Source organism: Haliotis cracherodii, unplaced genomic scaffold (assembly GCF_022045235.1).
Source record: "Haliotis cracherodii isolate W230 unplaced genomic scaffold, xgHalCrac1.p SCAF_15, whole genome shotgun sequence".
Taxonomy (NCBI): domain Eukaryota; kingdom Metazoa; phylum Mollusca; class Gastropoda; order Lepetellida; family Haliotidae; genus Haliotis; species Haliotis cracherodii.
The window spans coordinates 2,456,658-2,475,936 of NW_027266270.1; the positions used below are offsets into that span (position 1 = coordinate 2,456,658).

A 19,279-nucleotide genomic window follows, 5' to 3' on the forward strand; every position below is an offset into this window, starting at 1 on the left:
GTATTCTATGGTTGTTCAGACACATGACCAAGACCTGACTTATGATGTATTCTATGGTTGTTCAGACACATGACCAAGACCTGACTTATGATGTATTCTATGGTTGTTCAGACACATGACCAAGACCTGACTTATGATGTATTCAATGGTTGTTCAGACACATGACGAAGACCTGACGTATTATGTATTCAATGGTCGTTCAGACACATGACCAAGACTTGACTTATGATGTATTCTATGGTTGTTCAGACACATGACCAAGACCTGACTTATGATGTATTCTAAGGTTGTTCAGACACATGACGAAGACCTGACTTATGATGTATTCTATGGTTGTTCAGACACATGACCAAGACCTGACTTATGATGTATTCAATGGTTGTTCAGACACATGACCAAGACTGGACTTATTATGTATTCTATGGTTGTTCAGACACATGACCAAGACCTGACTTATGATGTATTCTATGGTTGTTCAGACACATGACCAAGACCTGACTTATGATGTATTCTATGGTTGTTCAGACACATGATCAAGACCTGACTTATGATGTATTCTATGGTTGTTCAGACACATGACCAAGACCTGACTTATGATGTATTCAATGGTTGTTCAGACACATGACCAAGACCTGACTTATGATGTATTCTATGGTTGTTCAGACACATGACCAAGACCTGACTTATGATGTATTCAATGGTTGTTCAGACACATGACCAAGACTTGACTTATTATGTATTCTATGGTTGTTCAGACACATGACCAAGACCTGACTTATGATGTATTCTATGGTTGTTCAGACAAATGACCAAGACTTGACTTATGATGTATTCTATGGTTGTTCAGACGCATGACCAAGACCTGACTTATGATGTATTCTATGGTTGTTCAGACAAATGACCAAGACTTGACTTATGATGTATTCTATGGTTGTACAGACACATGACCAAGACCTGACTTATGATCTATGCTGTGGTTGTAGACAAATGACGACAACTTGACTTATGATGTATGCTGTGGTTGTACAGACACATGTCCAAGACTGCTATGGTTGTACAGACACATGTCCAAGACTTGACTTATGATGTATGCTGTGGTTGTACAGACACATGTCCAAGACTTGACTTATGATGTATGCTGTGGTTGTACAGACACATGTCCAAGACTGCTATGGTTGTACAGACACATGTCCAAGACTTGACTTATGATGTATGCTATGGTTGTACATACACATGTCCAAGACTTGACTTATGATGTATGCTGTGGTTGTACAAACACATGTCCAAGACCTGACTTATGATCTATGCTATGGTTGTACAGACACATGTCCAAGACTTGACTTATGATCTATGCTGTGGTTGTAGACGAATGACCAAGACTTGACTTATGATCTATGCTATGGTTGTACAGACACATGACGATGATCGACAACATGATCGCCATGTTGGAGAAGTACGCCAACCATCTGGAGGAGCTTGTGGCGGAGAGGACGAGTGAGTTGGACGCGGAGAAGAGGAAGACGGAGAACTTGCTGTACAGGATGCTGCCACAGTGAGTGACACGTGGGGACAAGGTATAGGGGAGGGGGAGGGGGGGGGGACCTGCTGTACAGGATGCTGCCACAGTGAGTGACACGTAGGGACAAGGTATAGGGGGGGGGGGGGTATGGGGGGACCTGCTGTACAGGATGCTGCCACAGCGAGTGACACGTGGGGACAAGGTATGGGGGAGGGGAGTACAGGATGCTGCCACAGTGAGTGACACGTGGGGACAAGGTATGGGGGAGGGGAGTACAGGATGCTGCCACAGTGAGTGACACGTGGGGACAAGGTATTGGGGGAGGGGGGACCTGCTGTACAGGATGCTGCCACAGTGAGTGACACGTGGGGACAAGGTATGGGGGGGGGGGGGAGGGGGGGGGTGACATTGCTGACTAAGATGGAAAAAGAGGGGTTTAGGGAGGTCGGGCGGATTAGGACGGAGACAGAAATCCTACTACAGAAGATGTTGCATTCCTTTACACATTGACACTGTCATAAACTAAATGCAGATTACGTTCCTCAAGACACAAGCTTCTCTTCATCTTTCTGTGGCATATAATCTGTGTGTAAGAATCTTTCAGTGTTGTGCTTGCTCATGACCTCAATAATAGAACTAGAAAACGACAATATATGATTTTATTATGTCTTTGCCTTATAAGGTTGAGCAAGCGGATTTGTTATACATATAATATGAAATGGTTTGCTTACGACAAGACAAAGCTCAGTGTTCACTGTTATTTCCCCAGGTCCGTGGCCGAGGACCTCAAGTTGGGTAAACCGGTGAAGGCGGAGATGTTCGACCAGGCTACGATATACTTCTCAGATATAGTGGGCTTCACCAAGATCTGTGGCGAGAGTACACCCATTGAGGTAATAGTGTTAGCATCCCCAGTGAGATACTTCTCAGATATAGTGGGCTTCACCAAGATCTGTGGCGAGAGTACACCCATTGAGGTAATAGCGTTAGCATCCCCAGCGAGATACTTCTCAGACATAGGTGGTTTCACCAAGATCTGTGGCGAGAGTACATCTGTTATGCGCTTAACCCCGAGGAGAATGCTCACAGCCCTACATAAACTATGGGAAAACTCTGCTGATACAAGGCCATAGATACAAGACAAATAGATGTGGCAGTTGGTGTTGATTTTAGATTTGATAAAAGAGTCAGAACAGGAATGTCTTGAGACGGGACTGGAAAATTGTTGCAGTTTCTGGTTCTTTCACATGTGATGGGAGATGATGGTTCCATAGAGCTGGAGCATTTGGGCAGATTTGATTGTTTCCCCAAAATTAGAATATGTTGTATGATTCTGGCTTATTCTTTGAATATAAATTGTGCAATTATCATATAAACAGCGAACTACAGTGTTGAAATATACCGAATATACCGAGGCTTGTGCGTATATGGTATATAGTGGCACCTCGTTAATCACCGCGACAATCGGATTTTTTTACAGATAAACACTTGTCAGACAATGGAACAAATAACCGATTAATGAATAGATGCGTCGACATAACAGCGTACCCACCATCGCCACACCACGTACAGTGGAGACATAGCGTGGTCCGTGAAGATCCGGGGTAGACTATGTCTTCAGCAGCCCATGCCTGCCGTAAAAGGCGACTGTGCTTGTCGTAAGAGGGATCGGGTGGTCAGAATCGCTGACTTGGTTGATGCATCGCATCCGCATTGAGTGGATCTATGCTCATGTTGTCAATCACTGGAGTGTCTGGTTCAGACTCGAATATTTACAGACCGCTGTCATATAGCTGGAATATGCTGAGTGCGGCGTTAGACAACAAGCAAGCAAGGAAACAAACGCTAAGGCTGTCTATCCTGTATGGGCACATGGGCGTCACGTATAACTACATTGACAATGTGTATCATGATTGTATTGCAGGTTGTGAATCTCCTCAACTGCCTCTACACGCTGTTTGATGACATCATCACGCGCTATGACGTGTACAAGGTACGTCCATCAGTCACTAGGGATCAGACATTCATCCAACAATAAATCAGTTGTGATATTTTCATCCCGCACGCGTCACCCCAAACACCAGCCTCATTTAAGTTCATAACTCGCGTCCACACTTCCGCGCATAGCATCGCAAACAGCATGATGGTTGTCGCGGGATATCCCTTGTTGTCTAGAATTTTTTTGTGGAAAACTTAAGATAATACGCCTCCATATTGAAAATACTTGACGTACTTGATGGAACTGCCTCAACTACCTGACACGATCCTCACGTGCTCATATTGACGATGTTTATATTCAGTTGATAGAGTTTTGTTACATGTACAACTTGAAGTGGGTGAGTTTGGTTTTACGCCGCTTTTAGCAATATACTAGCAAGTATACCTTGACCAGAAATAGGCTCCACACATTGTACACTTGTTGGGAATCGAACCCAGGCCTTCGGCTTGACGAGCAAACGCCTTAGCTACTATGTCTTAAGCTAGCATTTGTATGTCCCGATCATTTGCCTTCAGACGAGATAATGACATGTTGGGCACTACATTTCACAGAGGCATGCGAACACCACTCGGGCCCACAAGGGTCCGCTCACTTTAAACCGTGTAACGCCAGATCCTACCATTTTCCACGACATGTGAGCGCTTCTGACCAGAAAGTAGGTATACACTTCGAATTGCAGACAAAACAAAGATACACCTCTTGAACTATTCTATAAGGTCCCCGACTGCTACTGTGTCATACGGAGACTAGTTTGAACATGGATTCAAGCCAGTCCAGCCGATGTCCTAATGGACTAGGTCGAGCCGAGTGGTGCGCACACAGATTTGGCGCTCATGAAAGATATCACCGACTCAAGTGTAGCTCCTCGAGAGAGCAACGGTTCGGCCGAATAGGCGTATTGTGTAAGCTTGCGTACCACTGAGTCATGCGTTTAAGGACACAACTATATCAGTTGTCAGAAGGAGGCATTCATGGGGCTCCTCGTCCAGTCATCAACTAGAATGTTATTTTCTCGTAAAACATAAACATTAAAATATTAGGAATAATATTTGCATATACAATGCTCGCAACGCTTCCGTTAAGCTAAGGATCCTGAGACATACCAAAGATGGCGACAGCGAAGTAACGTGACGAGAATGTTTAATTTGAACATTGTATGTATCGAGGTCCAAGGTTTCTTAAGACCTGTTTGAGTGAGTGAGTGAATGAGTGGGGTTTTACGCCGCTTTTAGCAATATTCCAGCAATATCACGGCAGGGGACACCAGAAATGGGCTTCACACATTGTACCCATGTCGGGAATCGAACCCAAGTCTTCGGCGTGACGAGCGAACGCTTTAACCACTAGGCTACCCGACCGCCCCTTATACCTGTTTGAACACTGATATGCTGAGACAGCGATAAAAAACTAAGTCGGTTTGGTTTTACGGACGTACCCCGTGGAGATTCCGGGTTAAAATAATGCTCAGGAGACTACACGGACTGGGTGGGCAGGTGGCTTGGTTGATTGCATGTCATTTGGTTGATTGCATGACATTGTACCAATACATTGCTCGTACTAATACTCACTGGTTTGTCTGGGCCAGACTCGATCACGTGCTGGCCTCCGTGAGGTAGCTGAAATGACGACATAACAACAAACCAATGAACACCCACGTCACAACCACGTTACTGCTTCTAGGTGGAGACAATCGGGGACGCCTACATGATAGCTAGCGGTCTGCCGATGAGGAACGGCGACAACCACATCAAGGAGATCGCCGACTGTGCCATGGACATCCTCGCCTCCACCGCCACCTTCACCATACCTCATCTACCAGACAGACCCCTCAAGATACGTATAGGTCAGTAGGGAGGGGAGACAGGGGGTCCTTGAGCTTAACGTGTTCTTTGGTGACCCTGATGAGGCCTCATTACCCAGGATAAATATATTTATATAATAGATACAGTGAAACCTCAACTGTCTGGAAATCCCGCATTGCGGACGATTTGTCAATGTGTTCAAAGGAGTACTATAGACCAGTAACTCGTTCATCCGGATATTGTTTATCCGGATGAATTCAATAGGAAAGGTTGAATGGATTAACGGGGTCCGGATTATCGGTGTTTAATGTATATCTGACTAATATCCTGTCGCTTTGTTACATATCACTGAACAACCTTAAATGAATAAATATGGACAAAATAAATTGATTAATTGATAAAAAATTCAAGGTACCCTCTTTATGATCATGGGACCCGGTTGCATGAGGGAAACTACTGAAAGTACAGGTTGAGTATCGGTATATGGTCTCTGGTGTAGAGTTACGACAGCTTTGTGCAAGCGGGTCCTTTAAATATGGAATGGCTATTATCACACTTTATGTGGAGCACGACCTTTGGCACATGACAAGCTGTATTTCTTCACTTCAGGAATCCACACAGGGTCGGTGGTTGCGGGAGTTGTTGGTCTAGCGATGCCTCGGTACTGTTTGTTTGGAGACACGGTGAACGTGGCCTCCAGGATGGAGTCGACCGGGTTCCGTAAGTTCCATTGACTTCTTTGTTATTGAGATAGAGAGGCAGCTCTGTAAAACTGCCCATATAGATTATACTTCAATCATTCAGACTGATTTTCGAGTAATTAGATCTGGAAAATGAAACTTTTCTTGATGATCCTTTAGATTCATGTCTAGATTTAAACATTCAGAGTCTGGTTAGAAGAGGTCGCCAACACTCTACTGTTAGAGAACTAAACTGGATCGAGTGGAAAGGCTCGGTGACTTGGTGACCGTGTGTCATCGATTCCTTGCGGCGTGGAACGCTGCTCATAATATCAATCACCAGATTGTCAGGTCCAGCTACAGACCGCCGGGAAACAATGAAATAGACAATACTAGGCTCAATGACCTTTAGATAAACATATTAAATGGACAGCTGTTTATTAATTGTTAACTCTGAACTTAAAATGTGACCCTGAAGACTGAGTGTGTTCATCTGTTTCCTTCCCTACCAATAGCCCTGAAGATCCACCTGAGCTCAGTCGCCCATGACAAGCTGGTGTCTCGGTTCGCTGGCTACCACTTCTACGACCGGGGCGAGATCCCAGTGAAGGGCAAGGGCACCATGAACACCTTCTTCCTGACCGGGAGGGACGGCTTCACCAAGGTCCTGCCCCCTGCTGACCAGGACGTCCCGGGGTCACCCACAGTCAAGTTCCCCATGCTGACCAGCATCCCAGACTATGGGACACACACACGAGAAGGAAGTCACGCCGCCCTACTCCCAAGTCTCGCCTACTGCGAGACTCACATGCGAACAGAAAGACACCCAGCTCTGAAACCCATGCCCATTATGACGTCAACGCCTTGCAGAGACGTTTCGAGGGATGTTGAGGACAGTGGTTACCTTGGCAACAGCACACCGAGGTCTCACGTGACATCAGATTCCGAGGAGTGTTCCACCATCGCGACAGTGCCCGGGAAATGTCTGAAGCTTCATCCCCATGAGTTGTTGGGATCTGCTTCACGTGTGAATAATTTAACAGAACCTGTGTGTTCTGCTCTTAACAGAGTGATGTCAGAGAATTATGAACCAGCAAACATTGCTTCACATGGGAACAGACTGTCCGAACAGACCCGTTGCCATGGTAACCGTGTGGCGTCTGAGACGTGCGAAGAGCCCAGTGCCGACTGTCACGTTGACATGGCAGCAGAACCAACTCGTGGCACAAACATTTGCAGAATGACGTCAGGTCTTCACGAACAGTCAGACTTTTCCACACATGTGAATAGATTGACTGAACCAACACATCCTACACATATCAACCGAGTGACATCAGATCCTAGGGAACTCTCCAACTCTATTGTCGCTCACGTTAACAGGGCGTATGAACACGATAATGACAAAGACTCAATTGTACGCTTCACCAAGAACTCGCTCATAAGAAGCGCCACAATCCCCCGGTGTAATGCCAGCAGGCCCAGTGTGTTGGTGCCCAACGGAACCCCCAGGAAAGACTTGAACTTCAGAGATGATAATCGCAATCGAAGGGTAACTCGAATTCTGGAGATTACGCCCTTATGACTAGCGGCCCCCGAGACGTTGGTTTGTGAGATTGAAGGGGGGAGAATCTAGCACGTGTGTCTGGAAGAAAGAGTCCAACACGTATGTCTGAAAGAGTGAATCTGGCATGTGTGTCTGCAACAGAGACTCCTGCTCGTGTGTTGGATTTCTGTTGAGACAGAATCATCTGTTAGATGTCTGGCCAACGTTGAAGGGACACGTTTTCTTTGATTCAACTATTATCATTGTGTTACGTGACATCAAGATTCTGGATAAAGAATGAAAGTGATTGATGTGTGACTCGTAAAGGGAACTATCTCCGGACTCAAGTGCATGTACTTGGAGCTGCGTTGGTTGTGGATTGTGTGACAGTTCATTGATACCCCACTGACAGCGTGGACAAGTGTTCAAGATTATACGATCTGCTTCGATGCATCATCATTCGGTACCATCACTGATCGGACAGGGGAGGAATACTTTGATTTTGATGCGTCATCGGTCTGTGATGTGAACGTTTATAACCATGTTTGTACCAGGGAGTCATTTCCGATACAAATGTCTGATAGCTTTAATTTCGTCTTGATAATAAAGATCATTTTAAAATAGTACATGAAAAAACTTCGTTTCAGACTATCGAGGGGGGCTGTTGACTCACTGCGGTGGGTCCTGTGTCCAACAAGCGAAAGTGCCATGTAAGGGTCACTTAAGGACCTTGTAGGGACCATATAAGGGCCGCTTTAGGACCTTGTAGGGACCATGTAAGGGTCACTTAAGGACCTTGTAGGGACTTCCTGTAGGACCAGTGAGTGAAACAAGGGACTGCCAGAACAGTCAACACTGAAAGGGTTACAGTGACTTGGAGAATGCCTCCATCCAGGTTCCGAGTTTGCTGATCGTACTGTAACCCCATCGGAGACTCCGGTTTAGAACAGGTCCCCAGGGAGCTATGGTGGTCGTAAGGGGTCATGGTTGGGATGGTCAGGATCGTGGATTGGTTGATAGCGTGTCATCGTACCCCGACGGCATAGGAATTTGTTCATGATGTCAGTCCCTGGTTTGTCTGATACAGACTCGATCACTACAGGCCGCCGTCATAATGCTGGAGTATTGTTGAGTGCGTTAAACACCAAACATACTTTAACTTCCGTAACTCCTACGCTACACACGTCCCAGGTGTCATACTAGAGGTGACGCATACTTGACCAGAGCGTCAACAGCCACAACCATGGCCATGGCGTCTAGTCACCCAACATCTACCAACTGGTTCTCTATACAGGTCCTGCCAACATTAATGTTCCACGATGTCTGATTTGGGTTACTGTATACGCTGGTGTCTACATAAAGATACACATACATGTCATGCAGAAACGACCAAGTGTATATATATTTTAGGCATGAAAAAGACATTTAGTATCGCAAATGTCAGTAGGTCTCTACCAGGGCATGTCTGGGCCAATATACATGTACACGGAGGCCAATCATATGGCAGTCCTCCATGCAGGTATATGTTGTGGTGGGTCTATACTTTAGCCTTATGTTAGGATGAATGTAAGATAATGCTGCGGTAGGTCTATGCTATGGTAGGTCTATGCTATGGTAGGCCAGTGATGAGGTATATCTATGCTATTATTGGCCTATATTATGGTGCATGTGAGAATATGCCACCGTAGGTCTATGCTTTGGTAAGATAAAACTACGGCAGATCCGTGCAAAAATACTTCTGAGAGTTTCTAGGGCTTCGGTCCTGCCCCACACTGAAGCACATGTAACACGTGCGGCGTCTCCTTGGGCAAGTGACTTTGTTCGAAATGTGCCTCAGTTCACCCAGCAGTGAATGGGTACCCGGTAGGATGAGATGGCACTTGGGTTGGAGGGAGCTGAGAATGATTCAGCACAGTGAGAATGCACAGTGATCCAGTGAAAGGGGTGATAATAGCGCTGAGTGGAGTGGATATATGCGCGATATCAATAGCCTGTTATTATAACTTCTTTTATTCTTTGTACGACGTTTCAGGGCTACTTCTTGCTCCCCATCATTCACCCGATGAAGGAGCAAGAAGAAGATCTTAAACGTCGAACAAATAATAAAAGAAGTTGATATCCATAAATAGTGTCATGAATCCATGTTCCCCCAACTTCTAAATGCCTATCAAAAACTTCAAGTCTCTACTTTGGTAGGCCTATAATATATGGAAGGTCTATGATATGGTAGGCCTATAATATATGGAAGGTCTATGATATGGTAGGCCTATAATATATCGAAGGTTTATGATATGGTAGGCCTATAATATATGGAAGGTCTTTGATATGGTAGGCCTATAATATATGGAAGGTCTATGATATTGTAGGCCTATAATATATGGAAGGTCTATGATATGGTAGGCCTATAATATATGGAAGGTCTATGATGTGGTAGGCCTATGATATATTGAAGGTCTATGATATGGTAGGCCTATGATATATGGAAGGTTTATGATATGATAGGCCTATGATATATTGAAGATCTATGACATGGTAGGCCTATAATATATGGAAGGTTTATGATATGGTAGGCCTATAATATATGGAAGATTTATGATATGGTAGACCTATAATATACGGAAGGTCTATGATATGATAGGCCTATACTATATATAAGGTCTATAATGTGGTAGGCCTATAATTTATGGAAGGTCTGTGATATGGTAGGCCTATACTATATGGAAGGTCTATGATATGGTAGGTCCATAATATATGGAAGGTCTATGATATGGTAGGCCTATGATATATGGAAGGTCTATGATATGGTAGGCCTATGATATATGGAAGGTCTATGATATGGTAGGCCTATACTATATGGAAGGTCTATGATATGGTAGGCCTATAATATATGGAAGGTCTATGATATTGTAGGCCTATAATATATGGAAGGTCTATGATATGGTAGGCCTATAATATATGGAAGGTCTATGATGTGGTAGGCCTATGATATATTGAAGGTCTATGATATGGTAGGCCTATGATATATGGAAGGTTTATGATATGATAGGCCTATGATATATTGAAGATCTATGACATGGTAGGCCTATAATATATGGAAGGTTTATGATATGGTAGGCCTATAATATATGGAAGATTTATGATATGGTAGACCTATAATATACGGAAGGTCTATGATATGATAGGCCTATACTATATATAAGGTCTATAATGTGGTAGGCCTATAATTTATGGAAGGTCTGTGATATGGTAGGCCTATACTATATGGAAGGTCTATGATATGGTAGGTCCATAATATATGGAAGGTCTATGATATGGTAGGCCTATGATATATGGAAGGTCTATGATATGGTAGGCCTATGATATATGGAAGGTCTATGATATGGTAGGCCTATACTATATGGAAGGTCTATGATATGGTTGGCCTATACTATATGGAAGGTCTATGATATGGTAGGCCTATAATATATGGAAGGTCTTTGATATGGTAGGTCTGTTGTCTGGACATATCTGTGTAAGCTATGGTACCTCTATATTGCTGTATATGTAGATCTATTCCATGGTAGGCCTATGCTATGAACATGTATGTCTACACTGTGTTACGTCTCTGCGAAGACCTGGTCCTTCCATCATATAACATGGGACATCCACGTCTTTAGCGTTTGATTTAGCAACCCTCCTGATAAATGTAACAATAAAAAAAACGTCCCCATAAATTCCGTGACCTGGGACGGCCGGTAGGGGCGCCATGCGCCACCTGTACCCGCCATGACATTTATGGAGTCACGTGTCATCATAACACACGTGTGTTTACGTCACACCGATAAAGTGCCAGAGATTAACACTGTTTTTTCTCGTATTTATGACCAGGTTGTATAGGAAACATACTCAGCGAGTGCTGACGCTTGAACTCTTCCCCCTCGCAGCTGTACTTTCCCATGAGTCAGTGTGTAAGTTTTAACAACACATGGAGGACGATTACTTCCGTCTACGTTATTTTCAAATTTGTTGACACCACGAACGGTAGTTTTCATTAGCGATAGTGTTTTATGCAAAAGTAAGACGGAACGTAATGGTTAAGGACGTCCTAGGTTACAGATTGGTCCGGGCCTAGTTCCACAAAGCAGACTTAGCGCTACGATAGTCGTAAGCCAGTTAAAGTATGGGAGGTACGACCATCTCGGCGCTAAGATCATAGCTTTGTGCAACGGGACCCAATTGTGATCATCTGAACATTGTTTCTAGTAATGATAAGCGGCTTAAGATATCGATCGAGTTGAAGATGAAAAAGTTCGTCAAAGATGGCGACTGCCAGTCCTTAACTCTTCTACATATGGCGAGGGAAATGTTTTGTATTAACCCTTTATTGTTAAAAACTTACAATATCTTATTCCCGTCGTGTGGTCTTCTTGAAGTTGACCAAGGTTTGCTGGGTGATAACATCCTCCGATATAACGCTGCCTAGGTACCACCGATACTGTAGCTCCCCGTTATTAGACCATTGAAATATTGAGCTGTGTGGTGTGCAATCTTACTTACAAGTTTTCAATTAAAATACTACCCACGTGGGTGGGTGATTTGGTGGTTGGGTGGGCGGGCGAACGAGAGAGTGAATGAGTGAGAGACAGGAAGAAAGGGCGAAGGTATACAAGCTGGTCTTTAACAGTAGTACTCATTCATACACAACTTGTTCCCTTTACACACCTATTTCATTACGATGACTAATTTGTCTATTCATCAGGAAACACAAATATTATGTATGGAAGTCAGGTGATAGGAACATTATATCACGGTGTCGCATTAGCAGTGACCTACATCGATCACAAAACAATTGCATACGGGAAATCTCCCCAAATCATTATATACCGTACATGTCCACAGAAGTATTTAAATCCAGGACCCGTGGAGATCCGGGGTAGAATAGGTCTTCAACAACCCATGCTTGTCTCCCCGTGAAGATCCGGGGTAGAATAGGTCTTCAGCAACCCATGCTTGCAGTAAGAGGCGACTGACGGGATCGGGTGGTCAGGCTCGCTGACTTAGTTGATGCATGTCATCGTATCCTAATTGCGTGGATCGATGCTCATGACATCAATCATTGGATTGTCTGGTCCAGACTCGATTATTTACAGACCGCCGTCATATAGCTGGAATATTGCTGAGTGCGGCGTTAAACAACAAACAAACAAACAAACATTAGAGTCCAGAGAGTCCCTGGCGCGTCAGCACAGTGCTGTTTTGGCAGCTAGTGGGTTGCAGACCTGATTCATGTCAGCCGTGGCAATTGACGTGTAGATTTGTTCATAATGAACATCTAATTCAAATAAGGATTGACTGTGGATTTTTTCGGTAAACAAATTTGACAACGAAAACGTGTTATCAACAACAGTTTAACCAAAAACATTTGTATATGTCAAAGCAGAGAGAAATGTCGACATTGGTCAACATTCCAGGCGGATTCATACAAAAGTTTGCACATCGGTTTTTCGATTCATACTTCACTAAACCAAAGCAAATACACAGACAATGCTTATGATTAATATCGACAATGAAAACATGTTTCATCTACAATAGTTTAACCAAAAATAGTTGTATACATAAAAGCAGACAAATATGACGAGATTGATATACATTTCAGATGTAGGAAAACATTCTGTGGTGTGACATGAATCACGTGATTGTTTAATTTATGCACGCCTACAAAGTCAGTAGCCAATCAACGGAGAGTGAGATCAAAACAATGTTCATAGGACCTGTCAATCAAGGAAAGAGGCGAGAAGAACTGCAGCAGTCAGACTTGTGCGAACCCGAACAAATATGTCCAGGAGAAGGCGGCTGTTACAAATGACATGGTCAGTTACCTCCAGATTTAAACATTAGGTCCCTGAGAACAGGAAGACGCAGTTGGAGAAATGTTAGTTAGAAATGAAACCCGAAGACATGAAATTTGTGGAACCCAGTTGAGCCGACAACAGGCGAGCGAGCCTGCGCGTTTGCAAAGGGTTGTTTGCAATAACTTGGCTAAATGTCCTGTGCATAACGATACACGTGAGCAGAAAGGGAATTCCCTCTGTTGTAATATTGGGATTCACACACATACCTTAGAAATAAAAGTAGTCCGCTTCGGTGTGCGTGGCATAATTCTTTACATTGTACACCCTATGAAACTTTCATACCAAGCAGTCCCATGCTTGAATAGTCTTGTGTATGAAGCTTGTACTTGTATAGAAAGTTTAAATAACTTGTTGATTCACTAAGTTCAAGATGACCTGTGAAAGCGGACGGACAGACGGACGACAGGTAGAATTCGAGTTCATGTAATGGGTCATTCGCCTCAATACGAAGTTATATATTTTCCTTTCAGATATTCAGATTTTAATAGATCCAGCGAAACGTTTGAAATTTAAACGATCGCATTTGTAACAAAATGACATATTCATACAAATAACAGACGATTCGCGCACTTTTATAAATGACATGGCCTCAAGCTTTAACATTTATATTCAGTGAATGATTGAATATATACATCAATCATTCACTGAAAAGTAGATAATATAGTTTTCGAAATATGAAGTTATACAAAAAATGAAGTTACATAGACACTAATGTTTTATGTATTAGACCAGTTTAAACCTCGCTCGTTTACAAAGTTTATCGTGCTGACTAACCTTTATAATTGAGACTTTTTGTGACCTTCACCTGTCAACCAAAATGTGATCAACTACAACCTCCGCCAATTGGCCATGTATACCTGGTCAAGTCAATATGACACAATAAAAAAATGAAGATCATATGCTGCAATTCTTTCTTGGCCTCTCCTTGATCTTTAAAGAGGACGGATATGTTAACTGGAAATCTAAACTTAATTAATTTAATACACCTTAATGTTCTACGACAACTGTCCAAGTTGATAATGTTTATTTGTTGTTTATGGCCGCACTTTGTAATAGTCCGACTGAGTGATGACAGCCCGTCTGTTCTAGAACGTGAGTCATCCAACAGATGACATCCTTACCTTGGCAGCTTGCTGACGTGGTTATAAATTCTTTGGTCAAGTGGACAAGGCGTCCGACCTAGGATTAGGTCCGTGGTTCGAATCTCCATCATGGGACTTATCTTGTCAGCTTGCTGACAGGGTTAAATTCTTTGGTCATGAGGACAAGGCGTCTCGTTCGAATCTCAATCGCGGGACTAGAACATTTCACGGACGTTATGTAAAGATCGCCCCACTCCGTCGGATCTGATGAGAAGAATCAACTAAGTCACCGAGTCGGACCACCCTCTCTGTTTCGTCGACTCTTTCGACAAGCATAGGTTGCCGAGGGCCAGCTCTAACCCGCGCCCTGGTGATTCCGGGATAATACGGATGTGAACACCTGTTTGTGGCCACTTTTCAAATCAGAGACAATGTAACAAAGGAATCTGGTTGGTCTGTCGGACTCAAGATGACGTGTTGTGAAACTCAACCTTCTGAAGAAAACAGATTACGAAAGTCTTTAGATGTATTGGGTAACTTGGTTGTTCGCACAGTACACTATATACAGTATGTATGTGTTCGTACAGTACACTATATACTTAAAACATCGTTTCGAAAAGAGATGTTTGTTTGTTTGTTTGTTGTTTAACGCCGCACTCAGCAATATATGACGGTGGTCTGTAAAAAATCGGGTCTGGACCAGACAATCCAGTGATTGACATCACAAGCATCAATCCAAGCAATTGGGATACGATGACATGAATCAACCAAGTCAGCGAGCCTGACCACCCGATCCCGCTAGTCGAGTTTTACGACAAGCACAGTCGCCTTTTACAGCAAGCATGGGTTGCTGTACACCTATTCTACCCCGGATCTTCACCGGTATGAAAAGAGACCTGTGAACGGTGGTAACTTTCTTGAATATTCTCGAAAGCTTTCTTTGTATCAATTTGATGTTTTCCGTCACGACGGATACTGTGTACGTTCTGTCAGAACCAGTGTGACATTCCATTTAAGAGCTTGTTAAAATAATTTTCTTATTTCTGTCCCCAAATATTTGCTTGTTGGTGTTGACACCAGATACCTGCCTTTCTGGTGGGGCACGCGACAATTGTCTCATGTTCCACTTGTGACAACGCCAGCCAGGTGATGTGGGGGAAATCCTTATGATGCAAAAGGCCCATTTTGCTGCTATAGCCTTCAACCTTTGTGTAGAAAACATTAATCCCCAGTGAGGTTTCACTTCACAGTAAGGGTCAAACAGCTGGAGTTATGTAGTTTTTAATTCCTCCTTACTGACATATGATGCAAGTCCAAAAGTCCGCGCAGCAAGGGCCATAACTCTGAAGTGTAAATCCTGAAGTCCGATCAGCAAGAGTCATAACTCTGACGTGTAAATCTTGCAGTCCGTACAACAAGGGCCATAACTCTGACAATATGCAAATCCGGAAGTTCGAGCAGCAAGGTGAGGTGAGGTGAAATGGGGTTTAACGTCGCATCCAAGATTATTGCACTTATATACCGACGTGCATGCACGTGTGTGTGTGTGTGTGTGTGTGTGTGTGTGTGTGTGTCTGCTTGTACTAGTCCGGACTGATGCCGATTTATAGTGCTAGCTCACTGAGATACCATGCCGCGGTTTAACATGAATACCCCACTCAGACACAGTATACTGACTCCGAGCCGACCAGTCCTTGCTTTAACCCCTTAATGCCGATCGCCAGACAGGGTAACAACAAGTACCATCTTTTAACGTCTTTTGGTATAACACGGTCGGGGATCGAACACCAGACCTTCCACTCTCCGGGCGGACGCTCTTCCACAAGACCACGGAGCAGCAAGGGCCAGAACTCTGACAATGTGTGAGTCTAGATGTCCGAGCAGCAAGGGCCAGAGCTCTGACAATGTGTGAGTCTAGATGACAGAACAGCAAGGGCCAGAGCTCTGGCAATGTGTAAGTCTAGATGTCCAAGCAGCAAGGGCCATAACTCTGACAATGTGGAAGTCTAGATGTCCGAACAGCAGGGGCCAGAGCTCTGACAATGTGTGAGTCTAGATGTCCGAGCAGCAAGGGCCAGAACTCTGACAATGTGTAAGTCTAGATGTCCGAGCAGCAAGGGCCATAACTCCGACAATGTGTAAGTCTAGATGTCCGAGCAGCAAGGGCCAGAACTCTGACAATGTGTAAGTCTAGATGTCCGAGCAGCAAGGGCCATAACTCTGACAATGTGTAAGTCTAGATGTCCGAGCAGCAAGGGCCAGAGCTCTGACAATGTGTAAGTCTAGATGTCCGAGCAGCAAGGGCCAGAACTCTGACAATGTGTAAGTCTAGATGTCCGAGCAGCAAGGGCCATAACTCCGACAATGTGTAAGTCTAGATGTCCGAGCAGCAAGGGCCAGAACTCTGACAATGTGTAAGTCTAGATGTCCGAGCAGCAAGGGCCATAACTCTGACAATGTGTAAGTCTAGATGTCCGAGCAGCAAGGGCCAGAGCTCTGACAATGTGTAAGTCTAGATGTCCGAGCAGCAAGGGCCAGAGCTCTGACAATGTGTAAGTCTAGATGTCCGAGCAGCAAGGGCCAGAACTCTGACAATGTGTAAGTCTAGATGACAGAACAGCAAGGGCCAGAACTCTGACAATGTGTAAGTCTAGATGTCCGAGCAGCAAGGGCCAGAGCTCTGACAATGTGTAAGTCTAGATGTCCGAGCAGCAAGGGCCAGAGCTCTGACAATGTGTAAGTCTAGATGTCCGAGCAGCAAGGGCCAGAACTCTGACAATGTGTAAGTCTAGATGTCCGAGCAGCAAGGGCCAGAACTCTGACAATGTGTAAGTCTAGATGTCCGAGCAGCAAGGGCCAGAACTCTGACAATGTGTAAGTCTAGATGTCCGAGCAGCAAGGGCCAGAACTCTGACAATGTGTGAGTCTAGATGTCCGAGCAGCAAGGGCCAGAACTCTGACAATGTGTAAGTCTAGATGTCCGAGCAGCAAGGGCCAGAACTCTGACAATGTGTAAGTCTAGATGTCCAAGCAGCAGGGGCCAGAACTCTGACAATGTGTAAGTCTAGATGACAGAACAGCAAGGGCCAGAGCTCTGACAATGTGTGAGTCCAGATGACAGAACAGCAAGGGCCATACCTCTGACAATGTGTGAGTCTAGATGACAGAACAGCAGGGGCCAGAGCTCTGACAATGTGTAAGTATAGATGTCAGAACAGCAAAGACTATAATTCTGTTTGACATCATCCATAATGTCCTATCAATTGACTAAAACATCTTACAAAAATAAGACACAATAATCAACACTTTTTCTTTTCCTCCTAGAAACACCCGGCAGACAGGTAGATTTCTGTTTGTGTACTGTTGAATGCTTATGTTGGCAACAACAAACGAGGTCAAATAAACTTGCTGAATTCTTCACAACTAGCAACTCGTACACAACAATGTTTTATTCCTCAAGTATGAAATATACTAGAAATTACATTGTCATCACTCCAAGGAATCAAGGGGTCTTTGGTAAAACACATAGAAACATCATGTATATCATAAAGGTATATGGCACAAATAAGACATAATACACATGCTGACAATCACAGATCAGTAGATGGCACAGACTTTCATCCTAATATATTTTTGTCACAATAATACTTACTGTGGCCACATCAAATAAAACATATTTGTTCTTATTTTCAAACTAAAATGATAAAGGAAGATATAGAGGTAGGTATTGTTTTCAATGTTTTCAATTTCTATGAGGAAGAAGTTACAATCTCAGTATGGAGTAACCTTCAAGTTTTTAGTCTAACCCAATACTGAGGTCTGGCTCTAACTTAGAGCCGGACCCCAGTATTGGGTTAGAGCCGGACCCCAGTATTGATCAGAAGAGGACCCCAGTACTGGGTTAGAGCCAGACCCCAGTATTGGGTTAGAGCCGGACCCCAGTATTGGGTTAGAAGAGGACCCCAGTATTGGGTTAGAGCTGGACCCCAGTATTGGGTTAGAGCTGGACCCCAGTATTGAGTTAAAGCCAGACCCCAGTATTGGGTTAGAGCAGGACCCCAGTATTGGGTTAGAGCAGGACCCCAGTATTGGGTTAGAGCCAGACCCCAGTATTGGGTTAGAGCCGGACCTCAGTTTTGGGTTAGAGCAGGACCCCAGTATTGGGTTAGAACAGGACCCCAGTATTGGGTTAGAGCCGGACCCCAGTATTGGGTTAGAGCCGGACCCCAGTATTGGGTTAGAGCCGGACCCCAGTATTGGGTTAAAGCCAGACCCCAGTATTGGGTTAGAAGAGGACCCTAGTATTGGCTTAGAGCCAGACCCCAGTATTGGGTTAGACCAGGACCCCAGTATTGGGTTAGAAGAGGACCCTAGTATTGGGTTAAAGCCAGACCCCAGTATTGGGTTAGAAGAGGACCCCAGTATTGGGTTAGAGCAGGACCCCAGTATTGGGTTAGAGCCTGACCCCAGTATTGGGTTAGAAGAGAACCCCAGTATTGGCTTAGAGCCGGACCCCAGTATTGGGTTAGACCAGGACCCAGTATTGGGTTAGAACCGGACCTCAGTTTTGGGTTAGAGCAGGACCCCAGTATTGGGTTAGAACAGGACCCTAGTATTGAGTTAGAGCAGGACCCATGCAGTATTTGGTTAGAGTCGGACCCCGTATTGGGTTAGAGCCAGACCCCAGTATTGGGTTAAGCCAGACCCCAGTATTGGGTTAGAGCCAGACCCCAGTATTGGGTTAGAGCCAGACCCCAGTATTG

At 44.3% G+C, this 19,279-nt stretch overlaps 2 protein-coding genes across 2 annotated transcripts in view; both read left to right on the top strand.

Moving 5' to 3' along the window:
• The window catches only part of LOC139461710 (atrial natriuretic peptide receptor 2-like), a 40,286-nt gene extending 32,704 nt beyond the window's left edge, over positions 1-7,582 (top strand). Inside the window, exons 20-25 of the mRNA XM_071243168.1 lie at positions 1,412-1,552; positions 2,289-2,412; positions 3,444-3,512; positions 5,199-5,361; positions 5,930-6,040; positions 6,516-7,582. Coding sequence (XP_071099269.1) covers positions 1,412-1,552; positions 2,289-2,412; positions 3,444-3,512; positions 5,199-5,361; positions 5,930-6,040; positions 6,516-7,582 — 1,675 coding nt within the window. The remainder of the gene's footprint in view (positions 1-1,411; positions 1,553-2,288; positions 2,413-3,443; positions 3,513-5,198; positions 5,362-5,929; positions 6,041-6,515) is intronic.
• An 8,371-nt stretch (positions 7,583-15,953) lies between these two features.
• On the top strand, positions 15,954-19,068 carry LOC139462622 (proteoglycan 4-like). Its single transcript, XM_071244455.1, has 2 exons — positions 15,954-15,981; positions 18,398-19,068. The coding sequence occupies exons 1-2, from the start codon at positions 15,954-15,956 to the stop codon at positions 19,066-19,068; spliced, it is 699 nt and encodes a 232-aa protein (XP_071100556.1).
• The last annotated feature ends 211 nt before the right edge of the window (positions 19,069-19,279 follow it).

Excerpts from the sequence above, each read along its gene's own strand:
- LOC139462622 (XM_071244455.1), top strand. The coding sequence starts at position 15,954 with ATGCAAATCCGGAAGTTCGAGCAGCAAG. Across the intron at positions 15,982-18,397 it reads CCGGAAGTTCGAGCAGCAAG|AAGAGGACCCCAGTACTGGG; the intron begins GTGAGGTGAGGT and ends AGTATTGATCAG.